The following is a 14,416-nucleotide window of genomic DNA, read 5'->3' as shown; positions in this document are numbered from 1 at the left end:
TCTTGGGATGGAGCTGAGGTCAGATCTCACAGGTTCTGTCTTCTTGTGCTTTTAGATGCCTGTTGTTCTTTCCTGACTTGGCCTCAGCTGCGGGTGGGGAGGGCACTGGAGGACTGTTTGCCTTTGGCAAAATCTGGGGTCTGTGCTTATCTGAGGTCAACACCCCCCCTTCCACCTCTCCACTACAGGCCCCGAGGTGAGACTTCCCCATCCGCCTTGCTAGTGCGGGCTCCTGGGTGGGGGGTGTGGAAGAAGGGGGTGAAGCGGTTTACAATGCTGACACCACAGTGGAAGTTCAAGGGCTGAGGTCTTCTGTGGCCTCAGTCTTCTTTTCCACAAGATAAATGATGCAAAGGCCACACACACAGGGGAAAAAAAAAAGGCAGAACTATCTATTACACAAAGTTTCTGCTGCAAGAGGAGGAGGTAAGGGAGATGCCCTCTCCACTGCCCACTTGCTCCTCAGAACCAGGGGATAGGCTGCGTTTGTGAAAGGCACTGTCTTAGCAATTCTCTGGACATTCAACAATGGTGGGGGGGAGGGTACTGGTCAGGGTCAGGGCAGGACAGCAGCCAAGATGGGGAGAGAAGCAGGGTGGACCTCATACACAGCCAGTTCGAGTCGTGCCTAAAGCTTTGGGGATTGGTGGGGGCCCCTCCAACACCGCATATGCCTTGGGAAACAGAAGGAGGATGGGGCAGGGCTTCACCGAGCCTCAAGTGGCCCCACCAATCCACCTCTAGGCACCCCCAAAAAGAGCAGAGCAAATTACACAAGACCGCCTAAAATTGAGCACCCCATCCCCCACGCATACACACACACATCAAGTTTGTTTCCTGTGGCATTTAAATTAATCTGGTTGGTCCATAGAAAATAAGTATGTATATTTGGTTTTTCCTATGTACATATATATATAGATTTATTTATAAAACCCATCCCCGACCCCTAAGGTGGGGGGAGCTGGGGAAAGTAGAAGAGGTGGAAAAGGGGGCCCAGAAAAAGTGGGGGGGTGGAGAGGCATAGCTGGAAAAGGAGCGAGAGGGTCCCTTTCCTCAAGTTAAGGGGGGCACGGGAGCTCCGTTGACAGTCATCTTGCGCCCCCTGCTGGTGGAAGGCGGTGTCTGCAGGCAGTTCGAGGTGCCCCCGTTGGCAGCTGTGGTGGCCCCACTGGCTGTGGCGGGGGGCGTGGGGGAGGTCGGGTGGGGGGCCGAGGGGCCATGGGAGCTGGGAGAGCCATGGGAGGGGGTGGCTGGGCTGGGCAGGGAGGAGGAGGTGGCCGGCAGGGTGGCAGGGCTGGGAGCCTTGTCGCTGACTGACTCACACTCGGACGCCCCGCTGGTATTGGTGCCCTCGGAGGGGGTGGGCGCTGTGGGCAAGGTGAGCCGCTTGCAGGCTGGCTGGACGCGATACTTGAGGGGGAGAGGGCCATTCTGCAGGGAGAGGGGAGGGGAGGGTGTCAGGAGAAAGAGGCTAATGGGGCAGCCACCCACCTTCACCCCACGGCACTTGAACAGGGAGAAGGGAAGGTCCGGGCCTTGGAGAGGAGAAAGACTGGAGAGAGAGGAGGAGACACGCGACGTGGGGCTGACCAAGCAAGGCCGGAGAGACAGGGGCACACAGAGACCCAGAGAGGAAGAGAGCGCACGTGAGACCGGAGACAGAAAAAGGAGAGAGGGAGGCCAAAGAGCAGAAGGCGAAGTTCACTCCTCCACACCCAGCTGGGGCACGTGGTCTGCCCAGGGGTCCTTTTCTCCTTCTGAGTGCGGAAAGTCATCAGTGAGAGAGCGTCCGGAGGCGTACCTGGTGTGTGGCAGGCCACCCTGGACGTGTCCAGCTCATGAGACGAGGGATAAACTGTCTGTGATTAGAGCAGGGTGGCCCACGTGATGGCCCAGTGTCCCCTTTCGGCCCTGTCCCCTTGCTGGTACCACCCCACCCACTCACCCGCCGCCAGGGGTAGATGTAGGCGATGTCCATGAGGGTATAGTATTCCTTCAGCGGCTCGTCCTCATAGAGAACCTCAACCTGGAGGAGGAACGGGAGGACGCAGCTCAAGCCTCCAGCTGTTTGGCAAAGAGGCTCCAAGCAGGTGGTCCCTCATTACTCTGGGGTTTCATGATGGATTCGACTTCCCTATCAGAGTTGTTCCAACATCACTCCTGACAAGCAGGTGGGAAGAGAAGATACCCACATCATCAACAGCCCCAGCCCCAGCAATCCACACGGTGGTCTGGGTCCCCTTCTATCTCTGGCATGTTCTCCAGAGGAGCTAACAGGCAAAGAAAAGGCCCAGGTGAGAAGGAACTTGTGGAGCAACGACTCTCACCCAGGCTGCACGGTGGAATCACACCAGTGCTTGGATCTCACTCCCAGAGATGGTTTTAACTGGTATGACATGAATCGAGTTTTAATCTCGATAGGCAACCCCTCACGTAATTCTGACATGTGGCAAAGTTTGGGATCCACTGTCCTAGAGCCTCAATAGTCCATGGACCAACAGCACCGGAAGCACCTGGGAGCTTACCAGAAATGCAAAATCTACTCAATCAGAATCTGCATTTTGGGACTTCCCTGGCGGTCCAGTGGTTAGGACTCCGCATGCCTCTAGGCACAGCCAAAAAAAAAAAAACCTGCATCTGCATTTCAACAAGATCTCTAGGGGATCACATACATGTTCAAATTTGAGAAGCGATGTCCTCAAGCTCCTTGGCAATTTCAGACCAGCATTCCCACAGCCAGCTGGCCCAGGTAAGGCCCTGCAGTTTTACACACACACCTCTGCCATAGTTCTAAACGTGCAAGCATGTACACACACACACACACCATCTTGGTCTCCTGCACCTCTGCACACTGGCTTCAGCAGACGCAGACTGCCCCACCCCAATCTAGTTTTCAGTTACCCTTCTACACGGGCTCAGTTACACAACGGTGCAGGCCCTCGGTGACACCCAGCCAGCCCTGAACCGTGGCTGAGATGCACAGATTGTCAGATACATCCACACACGGACGCGTTTTTCAGAAGGGCCCAGGGACCCACCTTGTACTTGCTGGGCACGTCCATCTTGTTGCGGAGAAACTTGGCGAGATGCATGACCGTCATGGCTGCTGGGCACCGCAGGAAGCGCACCCCTGTCTGGTGGGGGAGAGGCACCCAAGGGCTGGGGTCCACCCCGGCACTCTCTCCCAGCCCACACCCCGCTCCTGGGCAGGCCCCAGCACTCACTTTCTCCTTGTCACCATCCCCATTTTCCAGGGGGCCCTTCTTCTCTTCCCGGTCCCTGCAGAAGGAGAAGGAATGAAGCAAGGGAGACACTGGTGCAGGCAGGATCTAACTGCACACATCCGGAAGGCCCTCCTGGAAGCACCCTTTCCTCCCAGGGGAATGGGGATGGCATGGGAGAAGGGACCCAGCCGAGGACCCCAAAAGGACCAGGCACGGGCCAGACTTGCCTGACGCCTTCATAGAACTCGATGGAGAGGCTGACGATCTCGTCGTCGCTCAGAGCCCCCTTCTCCTGTTCCAGAACCTCACCACGGTCCTCGTTGGAGCCGTTGGGAACTGCGGAAGGAGAGAGCTCTGAGGTGTTGGCCTAGGAGGGGGGGACAGGAGCCCCACCAAGGACCCAGGGATCTCAGAGCTCAGTGCGGTGAGCCCAGCCAGCCCTGGGCTGGGGAGGCCGTGTGCGGTGCCCACCGGCCCTCCATGCATCTGGCCCTTACACCTGGGGCAGCACTACCTGCACACACACGTGAACACACTCACCTTCTGTCAGGGGGTAGGCTGCGTAGAAATCCCGCCTCCGTTTCATCTCATCTAGAAGAGAGGGAGCAGGCTGAGGCGGGGGGCAACACGCTTGGGCAGTGGGGGGCGGGGGGCGGCAGGACAACGAAGGGTGTAGGTACCTTTAAAAAGCCCAGGGACCAATTTGTAGACGATGTCTTGAAGGGTTTTGTCAGATCTGGAAAGAAGCACACAGGGGCCTGCTGGCAACCACGTCACACCGACCCTCCAGCCTGGGGCCCCTTCTTCCCACCTCCCTTCCCGAGACCCAGGGCCCAGGCATGGGGGTCCCTAGAGGCCTTGCCTCTACCTCTCTAGAATTTCTCAGCTGGATACACCCCTGACGGAAGGAAGGGGATTCGGTCCATGCCTGGCGCTTCTCCTCCACCTGCCAGCCTGGCTTCAGGAAGCAAGGAGGGCTGGGGGACAGAGGGCAGCTGCCCCAGAGGACAGGCGGGGACGGGAGGACGTGCTGGGCCCACCTGATGCTCAGCAGCGGCCGGGTTTTGTGGACCTGTACGTCGCACATGGGGCAGTACTTGTTGGTCTCCAGGTAGCGCACAATGCAGGTTTTGCAGACTTGGCAGAAGGGTGTGGAGAGAGGAGGAAGAGTCAGAGTCCCCTTCATCCCCCAGGACCAGCCCCCATGCCCCCTGCTCGGGCTCAGGTATCCCCTCTTCTCCACCTTGTTCCCGCAGCTCAGGCCTGTTCAAAGACCCAACACAGTCCTGTCTCGCACAGATGGCAACTGTGCCCCTTATCATCCATCCTTGGGGGAGGACAGATAGTGTGTGTGTGTGTGTGAGTGTGTGTGTGTGTGTGTGTGTGTGTGTGTGTGTCGCCAGTGTCATGTACCATGCACAAGGTGAGCCCCAAGTCCCAAGCCCCCGCCAACCTATCAGACACCCTATCCCAGGGTCCTCGACCCCCAGCCACAAGCCCGTGGTGCACACGAGGGCACCTGCACCTGCCGGGAGCGCAATTTCAGCCACAGAGATGCAAGGAGAGAAGTGAGATTTCAGGTAAAAGTTTCCCAAATGAACTTCTGAGCTGAACCCTCCAGTACCCCCTCCAAGGCAGCCTCTCAGGGACCTGGGACCCTCACCAGACACATGGACATATTTGCTCTTCAGGGCAGAGGCCACCCACCCGAGGAGCAGCCCCTCGACTCAACTCACAGGAATGCAAGCACTCCACGATGGTAGTGGCATCGATGAAGTACCCCCCGCAGAGGGCACACATGAGGTGAGGGTTCAGCTCCGTGATTTTAATCCGTGTGGTCCGATGCATGATGCCGGGGTGGGGGGCAGGGGACTGGGGAGCGTCACCCTGGGAAACAAACATGGAATCAGGAACCCACAGAGCCAAGAGCCCCTCCCACACTCTACTCCACCTGCCCCACAAGCGACATCGCTCCCGGGCCCAAGGCCCTTCCTTTCCCTTTAAGGCCGGACAGGGTGCACATGTGGGGATGGTTCTTTCTGACCCCCTGTGAGTGTTCACTGGGTGCCAGGGGCTCTGGAGATCTCACGACCTTGAGCAACAAGGTCAGGTTCTATCTCAGGACAGCAGAAAGACTGAGGTTAGACCACAGGAAGTACTACTCAACTCTCCAGAGGATGTGGGGAGGCATGAAAATGGAAGACAATGGAGTTTTAAAAAATCTCCCTGATCCCAGTCCATATTCACTCAAGTGAACTCACTAGGAACTATGAGGAAACTTAGACTCCTGACTGGGTCTTTCTAATCCATCCTGCCGTCCTTCCATCCCATCACTCCTTCTCCAGGACGCGTTCCCTGGAAACACTGGGGGCACATCCGCCCTAAGGCTGAAGGGGGCACCCCATAACTCATCCTTGCACTGCTGCATCCAGCCCCAGCCCCGGAGCAGCTCCCTGGAAATGCACCATATGTTGACCATGCAGGTTCTAGGCCTGGTGCTCAAGCAGGAAGTACTGAGGATGGTCCTTATGTGCCCAAAGTTGGGAACACACGGCTCCAACCCGCCCCCTGGCCCAGCCCTGGACTCTGCAGGTTAACTGCAAAGTCTGGGCAAAAAGACTGCTACTGCCCCTTCCACAGGAAGGCCACCACGGGCCCCGACAAAGGGCCTGCTGCACGCTGCCCCTCCCAGGCGCACGCAGGAATCTCCCCACGTGGGCACTGCTACCCACCCGCCGTATCCTGTCTGCAACCCGGCCACAAGCTGCCCGGTGACAGACCACAGGCTCTCAGAGATGCCTGCCAAAGCTATGCAGAAAGTTCTCCCCACAGCCCACCGAGTGCCCAGCCAGGCCCGGGCGGGGTCCGGGGAGGAAAGGCACAGCCCAGGTCTGGACTGGCTGACGTGCTTACTTCTTGGTGTAGAAATCCAGCCTGCGCCCAGGAGCAATGGTACCTCCCTCCTCTTTCCCAGAGTAGAAGCCCAAGGGGCAGGGCTGGGGAGGGCGGCCAAGTCCCGACAGCTCTTTTACAACATACATCCTTCTCTCCTTTCCAGAAAGATTTCTAAAGCCAACACACCGGGTTTTCTAGGACCCAAAATTCACAGCTGGGAATCAGCAGTTTCTATAGAGACCCCAGAATGAGTTTGGCCAGGACCCAAACAGCCAACAGAGGCTGGCCAGAGACCGAAAGAGATGGAGAGACACAAAGGCCACATGTGAGAGAGACACCAAGTTGCAGGGCAGACGGAGAGGAACAAGCAAGCCCAGAGCCAGTGGAGACGCGGCGGCCAAGACCTGCAGACATGGCCCGAGGAAGGAAAGGGGTTCCCGCCTCCCCTCAGCCAGCTCTCCCTGCACGGGTCCCCTCTTCATAATTATGTAGAAGCCTTGCTGGCTACTACACTGTTTGGTCGTTCCCATAGTAACCCCTGGCAAGATGCCCAAATATTATTACAACCATCCGGAGGAGGGAACAAACTCCAAGTGGCTGGCTCGCTGAGCGTGTGTAATCTCCATCGGATGCGCACATGCTGCTGGACCCCCAACGGTACTTCGCGTGACTACTTGCCCCATGTGTGTGCCTTGTCCAGATGAATCTCAGGGTGTGTACGCAGAGCCAGAAACAAAACATTTGGGGGTCTGATAATGTATGAGGGTCCTGGTTGCTATTGGCAAATCTCATGCCTTCTTTTCTGTCTCTCTCACACGCACGCGCGCTTCACACTGCCTTAGCCACCACATTCACATACTCACTGTGTTTTCAAAACAGACACTTGCTTTTAAGAACTCTCATGCAGTTCCTTCCAGGCTAACTGTGGCCTCAACGTGCGAGAGCTCCTAAGCAAATGGCCGTGACCCTCACCCTCTCACTTCTGCAAGCGCTCAGACCAACACTACCCCTCAAGCTCTGTTCTGGATGCACGGGTGAAGGCGAGAGCTGTGGTGCTTACTGGATGAAATGCTCCTCCTTCTCCCTTTAAGAAATGAGCCCCCTTGCCACACTCCCTGCTCCCCCTGCCCCATCCCCAGGGGCCTCAGACCTCTGGGGCTGGGGGTGGGGAGAAGCACTGATTGGTTCCTCACCTGATTGCCATGGTTACCTGCAGGGCCCTGCCAGCAGGTACCAAGAACAACTGTAAACAGGAGCTCTGTTCCCTCACCCACTCACCATCTCTCTCCCCCCATGAGGCCCCAGGGCCCCACTCAGCTCCTCCCCAGCTGCAACTGGCTGGACCTCCAGCTCCCATCACCGTAGGGAAGAGCCTGAGGGTGAAGGAGAGGGAGAGACAAGTCCCAAGAAGCAGAAAAAGGGAGACAGACCAAGGGCCATTTGGAAGTGGCCCTGTGGAGCTCTGGAGGCTTTCACAGGTCAGTACTGACCACATCCCCACAGTGGACCTGAGCACTGTTTCCCACCCACAATACCTCCCCCAACCAGGGGGCAAGTCCTTCAATATCTTCTGTCCCCAAACCACTGTCTTTGCAAGGGCATCATGGTGGAACAGCCCTTGCTCCCGGCCCCTGGTGCCCCGGGTTTCAGCTATAGTGGCAGGAAAGGAGCTTGATCAGCACCCAACCCCAACTCCTCCTTGCCACCCAAGCCTGGCTTGTGTCTTTCCCCATTCTCAAAACCCCCTACTTATAGAGATCACCCCCCATCTCTCCATTCTTACCAGTCTTTTTCTGGAAGCTCCCCCGTAATTTAGACTTCTCTCAGCGTTAGTTTTTTTCCTTTTTCCACTGCAGAAATAGCCAATCTCTGATAACCCAGAGGTTCCCTTCTGCTCCTTCAGATGCCCAGCTACAGAATTCTTTGCTCTGCTTTCCCTCCACATGAAATTCACCCAACTCCCTCACTAGAAAATCTCCAAGTCTTGGGAAGAGTCATTGAAGGTCACATCCAGACATCTAGAATGGCAGAGGTGGAAGGAATCTTATTAGAAAGCATCTTGTCGAGTCCTTTCATTTTACAGATGAAGAAACTCAGAAAGAAGTGACTTGTCTCAGGTCATGCAGTCACTCAGTGGCAGTTCTAGGACTAGACGCAGCCTGACTCCCGTTCCAGTGCTCTTTCCACACTGGCACCCAGGCCGGGCTTCCTACTCATCTAAGGAACCAATAAGCCTGGCCTGACTCCATCCAGGCAGGCGGAAGGTAGAAGGACTCCAGGTTCCACAGAAGACCATTCAGTGAGCCCTATGGGCCAAAACATCACCAACAGAACACATTCTCGCCTTGAAGTAGAAAGAGGGGGCAGAGGCAAATGGCCTCACCCGACTTTCCTGATACAGATATGGAAGCAGGCTCTGTGGAAGCTCAGTGAGCCAGACTGTACTGGGTCCCAGGAGTCCGGGTTCAGTTGTGCAAGCCTGTGTATTTGTGTGTGTGTAGGGAGAGTAGGGGGTGGAGGTCTGTCTGGGACGCTGTCAAACTCTCAATGTTCCCTGATCCTTGACCTCGGGTGGAGGATCTGCGCCTCCCACCAGCAGCATCAAAAAAGTCCTCTAGTCTCCTGAAGACAGGCTCACCCTACCTTCCCTCCCTTTCCCACCTCTCAGCTTCCTAAGATCAAACAAAGACAAAAATCCAAAATATACACAGATACACACTGCCAGATACACACACACATATGCACACACAGCCAGACACACCCCCTCCATTTCTCTCTCACATTCACAACACACAAGGCCAGACACTTGGCCAGACACACACACAGACACACCCCATCACACATAGAGCCAGACCAGAGCCAGGCCCACGCTTGCCAGATGTACAAGCCGCCCCCACCCACCCCAGGAGCACAGAGTCTGACATCCCTGCCTGAAACCAGAGCTGCAAACACACACCACCCTTCTGCGCATCCCCGGTCTACCGAGGGTAAATTATAACATAAGTCTTCCAGCAACAAAGGCAGTGCAGCTCCCAGCCTTGCTCTGGGGGCCAGAGGCTGGAGGAGTGGGGTGGGCATCCAACCTGCACGAAGATGTCACCTCTTCCTGTTCAGGCTCTCTCCATTCCCATGGCAACAGCTCCATCAAACAAGATCTCCCAGGGAAGACCAGAAGCAGGAGAGAGCACCCCCCACAAAGACTTCAACTTGAACCCCACCCAGCTACACTCTGGATCCCAAGTCCCAAGTCTCACCTCAGGCCTGTTTCCTGCCTCATTCCAAAGACAGCTCTCAGACCTCAACCCCCAACTCCAAACCAGGAAACCCCGGGGAAAACCTCCCCACCGAAAAGCTATAACAGAGCTGCCTTTATGCTCCTTCTCCAAGTACTAGCACCTTGGAACAGAGTGGAGAGGGGGAGGAAGAGAAATTATAGAGTTTCAGGAACAGATGCAAACTGCAAGAGGCCCAGAGAAGGAAGCTTAAGAACGGAGTGGGAGACAAGCAGGAGACCCACCCCCCGCCCCCAGCGACAGGGAGCCCTGGAGACTGAGGCAGCACGGCGGGGGTTGGGGGGGCTCTCTGAGAGACAAAGACCGGGGGCAAGCGCGGGGCAACGCTTCCACAATATTTACAGGCAAATTCACCATCCCCAGGCCTCCTCCTTCCCCACCTCAAGCCATCCGGAGCAATTCTGGGCAGACGGGGGCAGTGGGGGAGGGAGAGAGGCATGCCTGGGCCCCCCGTGGAGACAGGAGGGGCAGGGGTGTCTGCTCGCCGAGGGGTCCCATCCTCTCAGAAATAGAAGCAGGAGGACCTAGGAAAGGAGGGGGCAGCCGGGCTCCCCAGTGGAAGACCGGCCAGTCCGCCAGCCCCCTCCTGCATCTGCGGGCGATAGGAAATATCGCGATAAATCTTCCCCATCTCCATTCTACTCCCTCCACCCCGGCATCCCCAGGAACCTGGGTCAGAAGATCAGAGACCCCAGTCACCGGGTGGCCGCTCCTACCTTCCCTAGAGCCAAACTTTCGGCGGGGCCCGAGGAGGGGTGTTCCGGAGAAAGAGGCTCCGCCGAGGTGGCTCGGGGAGGGGAGGGGGCGGGGCGCCCAGCCCCGGGATGGCGGGGTGAAGGGGACCGACTGGGGGGGGGTGCCCGAGACGACCGGTCCCGGCAGGGAAGAGCGCCCTCCCCCGGCCCCGCAGCAATCGAAAAGCTCGTCCCCTTCCTCCCCGCCTCAAGTCCTCGCGCGTCCACGACGCCCCAGTGCCCAACGAAGAAACCGAGAGGGACCCCTCCCCAAACCGAAAGGAGTAGTGGGAGAGGTCCAGGAGCTGAGCTGGCTCGTGGGGAGGGCTAGTGGGGCAGAGATCCGCCCCAGCGCGGAGCCCCAAAGCCCTTGTGGCTGCCTCGGACCCTCCCCCTCGCTACCCCGGGAGCAGGGTCTAGGGGGGCTGAGGCACAAAGAGGTGGTGGTCGAGGGAGACGCCAAATCGTTAAAAGGGGAATGCACTTCGGCCATCTTGGAAGGGAGGAAAAGGAGAGAGAAAAACGGGAGAAAGAAAGGCGGACGGGGCGAGCTAGGACAGGGGCCGGCGGGGGTGGGGCGGAGACGCGAGAAGGCCCGGCTCAGAACCTACCCCCACAGGGGTTTGTAAAGAAGGAGGTACCGGCTCCCAGTCCCAGTCCCCAGATGGTTACGGGGTAAGAGAAGGAGGGAGAGGGGAGTCCGCGTCCGCTTACCTGGGTTCGGGGTCCGGTGGGTCTCGGGGAGGGGGGGATGGGAGGGAGGGAGGGAAGGGAGGGGAGGGGGGCCGCAGCCGTGTCGCTCGCTCGGGCGGCGAGAGGGGAGAAACCTACGGTAAGAAAGGAGTTTGTGAAAGCGGTTTGGGGTGGGAGGGAGAGAGGGGAGGGGAGGGGAGGGGACGGAGGGGGGAGGGGAGGGACCAGAGTTCGGAGGCGGGGGGGAGACAAAATGGCTTTTTTCCTCCAGACAAGAGTAGGTCCCGCCCACCACTCACCCACGTGACCTCATTCCTTCAGGGTGTTTGCGGAGAGGGGAAGAGGAGGAGGGGGAGCGGCTAACAAGGCTGCGCCCCCAATCGGGTGCCGGGCCCCCCAAAAACTAGACCACGACCTCACCCTTCCTCAACTAACCCCTGCCCCCAAAATATGTGTGCTCCCCCCCTACCCCCTGACCCTGCGATCCTCGCCCCTAGCTGGAGCGCTTGGAAAATGGTGAGATGAGGACTGGGCTGAAATGTGGCTCGCTCTGCAGCCCTCCACCCGTCGGCCGCGACCAAAGGGCAATGTGCTCAGGCGGGGGACGCGACGCTTCTGGCCACGAGTCTGGGTTATTTTCATTCACTTAAGTGACACTCCCTTGAAATTAATAACTGCATGGGTGAGAGCGAGCGTCTCCTCCCTACTCCCCTTGCCCTCTCGGCGGCCCGATCGGCGGCTCTGAAACGCTGCGCCCGAGACCCGGCCCGGGCGCTTCGGGGGAGCAAACTGCCGGGAGGACGGAGGCGGAGGCCTGGAGGGACGTCTCGCGGCGAGGGCTCGGTTTGCTGTGGTGGAGGCTGGCGCCTCCGGTGTGCTTGGTCAAGATCGGAACGCAACCTGGACCGGGAGGCAAGCTGAAGACGTCAGCTCAGGCTCCGGGCCCGGGACACAGTAACCCGGCCTAACGCGAGAGGCCCGAATGCACTCGAAAACAAGGCGCCGGGGCTCGGAAGTGGGCCCGCGCTTTTTTCCTTCCGGGCACTTATTCCCGCATTTTTCGCCCGCGCGCCGATTGCGCCCCGACCTCTGCAAGATTGGTGCGCCTCGCTCGCCCAGGCGGCGGGAGGAGTCCGGCGAGCGCAAAGGCGGCTGCTGCTCTCCTACTCCGATCGTTGCTCCGGGCTCCGGTACCCTGTGGCTCCCGCCGGAGGAGAAGACTAGGAGGGAGCTTGGAAAACCTTGGAGCAGCCGCTGAGGCCGGCGCCGGGGAAGCCGATCGATACTACGTTATGGAGACTAGCGTGGGCCCGCCTCATTAGATTAGGACGGTCGATTCGCGTATTCGTTATTCAGTATTGATTAGGGATGATCATTATGTCAGTCACTCCAAAGAGCTCGATTAGCCGGCCAGAAGCGCCATTAAGCGCACTGGCGGTGGGTGGCTCAAGTTAGGAAATTAGGAAACGAATCTTCAGCAAGCATCCGACGGCCTTCCTCTTCCTCCTTCCCTCCTCTTTCGCAGCCCAGGCAGACCCGAAGCTGAGGCCACCGTGCTGAATGCTTTCACCCTTTGGCTGGCGACCAGAAGACCTGCGGACACTGGCCGCCAAGTGACCCCAGCTTCAGTCTTTGGCGCACACCCACCGAGTGGGGGCGGGGAGGAAGAGGAAGGGCTGGAGAGATTTCCGCCCAGAGGGGGTGGTCTGAGAACCCGCGGGAGCTGGACCGGGGAGGATTCGGTCACCTGCTCTCCTTTCCTTCCTTGTGCGGGGAGACCGAGAGTTCGCCGCCCTTCACGGAAAGGGGGCTCTTGGCGTGGACACGCCCACTGTCCCTGGGGCAAGTGTGTTGCTGGCACCCTGGACTCTGCCTGGGAAGGCTAGCGCATCCTCTACGGTCCCCCAGTCACCCTGCGGGGAGGGGAGTGCAGCAGCAAGGACTCCTGGTCTGCCACTCCTTTCGGGCTAGAAGATCCCGGGCAAGAGAAACCTGTAGGGGTTTCGCGAAGGTCTCGGTCTCACCCATGATCCACAGGGGGCACCCAGGGGCTGTCTTGGATGAAGGTGGGAGGATATCAGCTACTGGGAAGAAGGCTGACGTCCCTCTGAGTCCCCACTGCAGCCCTTTAATCCTGGAGTGCTGCCCAAGGGGACGACCGTGCTCACTGGGAATCCGTTCATTTGTTCCTCAGACAGTTATTAAGCGCCGATCACGAGCAAAAACACAAGACAGAAGACCCCACTACCCACTAAAGCTTCATTTTAATCACTTCCATCACTTTCCAGTCCCCATATCCCTGGCCTTTCTGGCTTTATCAGGAGAACCTCTGACCAAACCTTTCTCACTTCTGAAGTTCCCAGGTTTCCTGACAAAGAAGTACCTGTCCTGTGCCATTGCCAAAGATTACACTAAGCGCAGGGCATATAAAGCTGGTGAGCCGGGCTTTTGCCCCACAGGGTGCCCACAGGCCGGCGGGGGCAAGCGGGAGGGTTACGCAGCCTGTCCCGTTAGCTTTCATGGGCACTGTGTATCCTTCCGTTTGCCACTTACCGCCCCCCACGCCCGCCCCTGTAAGCTCGAGGTAAGGGTGGGTGAGCACTGGGGAAGGCTTTCAGAGAGGCTTCCTCTGAGCCCAGTCTTGAGGAAGCACCAAATGTGGAAGGGAACTGCTTGAGAGAGTCCTTAGCTTAGCTCCACTTAAAAACGGAGGCTCCCACTCCCAGCCCAGGGAGGCACCTCTGGCGGACGTGAGATGCCAAAGCTTCCCCTCCACTGGGTTAGTTGTAGTATTTCAGGAGGTCACCTAGCTGACAAACTTCATCAGAAGAGTCACTGTGTGTGACATAGACTAGAAGTTTCCAGAGGGCAGGAACTCAGGAATCTAGGTAATTATTTCCAGCACATATACGAAGAGATACTGCGAGGATAAGATCTCCTGGAAGAGGATGACAATGGTAGGAGAGGGCAGCTCCTCTAGTGATATTATGACTATCTTTAACTGTGTTCTTTACTCTTCTCTCTCCCCAAAACAATGTCCTTTGTCAGATTCTGCTTCTATTTCCCCATCCTCTTCCCCACGTCTCTGTATTTCTAGAAAAAAACCTGTTTTGTTGTTGTTGATTTATTTTTCCTCATGCTTCTCATATTAACTGCTTCTCTTTTCCCTCTCTCCATTTTTTCCGGGTCTTCCTTCCACTCACCCGCCTATTTCTCTGTCGTGTCCCCTCTTTCTGTCTCTCTCCGTATATCACAGCTGTGTTCTTCCTTTCTCACCTTTCTCTTCATCCCTCAATTTGTCGCTGCCTTTGTCTCTCGCACTACTTTATTCCTTTCCAAATGTAATATTTCGAGATTGTAACATTGATTGAAGCAGACAATGTAAAACTGTTCAACCTCCACTGCAAATTCATTCTTAATCCTACGAAAAATGCAACGTTAAACGTATTGCATGGTGAGACAAAAACCTGTCTTTGCCTTTCCTGCAATCCAGCTTGGGGGCGGGGTGGGAGGTAGGCGGAGGAGGGAAGTGCTGGAGACATTATCCCGTCATTAACGGAACAACAACGAATTTTCA

General features: G+C 57.4%; 1 protein-coding gene across 2 annotated transcripts; it reads right to left on the bottom strand.

Annotated features, from left to right (window-relative positions):
- Positions 1-645: 645 nt before the first annotated feature.
- On the bottom strand, positions 646-5,158 carry PCGF2 (polycomb group ring finger 2). 2 transcript variants are annotated; one of them, XM_082860899.1, is made up of 10 exons: positions 4,961-5,158; positions 4,265-4,361; positions 3,905-3,960; positions 3,765-3,815; positions 3,452-3,560; positions 3,225-3,279; positions 3,039-3,134; positions 1,946-2,026; positions 1,323-1,431; positions 646-1,168 (listed from the first exon to the last, which is right to left on the bottom strand). In XM_082860899.1, exons 1-10 carry the CDS (start codon positions 5,124-5,126, stop codon positions 1,089-1,091), a joined length of 900 nt encoding a protein of 299 aa, XP_082717025.1. In that variant the 5' UTR covers positions 5,127-5,158; the 3' UTR covers positions 646-1,088. The 2 variants fall into 2 exon arrangements, with proteins under 2 accessions (XP_082717025.1, XP_082717026.1); XM_082860900.1 differs by having other exon boundaries at positions 646-1,431; positions 4,961-5,107.
- Between the last annotated feature and the right edge of the window lie 9,258 nt (positions 5,159-14,416).

The sequence above is a fragment of the Leucopleurus acutus genome, assembly GCF_964270905.1.
Source record: "Leucopleurus acutus genome assembly, chromosome: 19".
NCBI lineage: Eukaryota > Metazoa > Chordata > Mammalia > Artiodactyla > Delphinidae > Leucopleurus > Leucopleurus acutus.
The sequence above is the reverse complement of the archived record's forward strand: the minus strand, read 5'-3'. Positions and strand labels throughout refer to the sequence as shown.

Excerpts from the sequence above, each read along its gene's own strand:
- PCGF2 (XM_082860900.1), bottom strand. The coding sequence starts at position 5,072 with ATGCATCGGACCACACGGATTAAAATCACGGAGCTGAACCCTCACCTC. Across the intron at positions 3,961-4,264 it reads CGGCCGCTGCTGAGCATCAG|ATCTGACAAAACCCTTCAAG; the intron begins GTGGGCCCAGCA and ends GCTTCTTTCCAG. Across the intron at positions 3,561-3,764 it reads AGCCTACCCCCTGACAGAAG|TTCCCAACGGCTCCAACGAG; the intron begins GTGAGTGTGTTC and ends CTCCTTCCGCAG.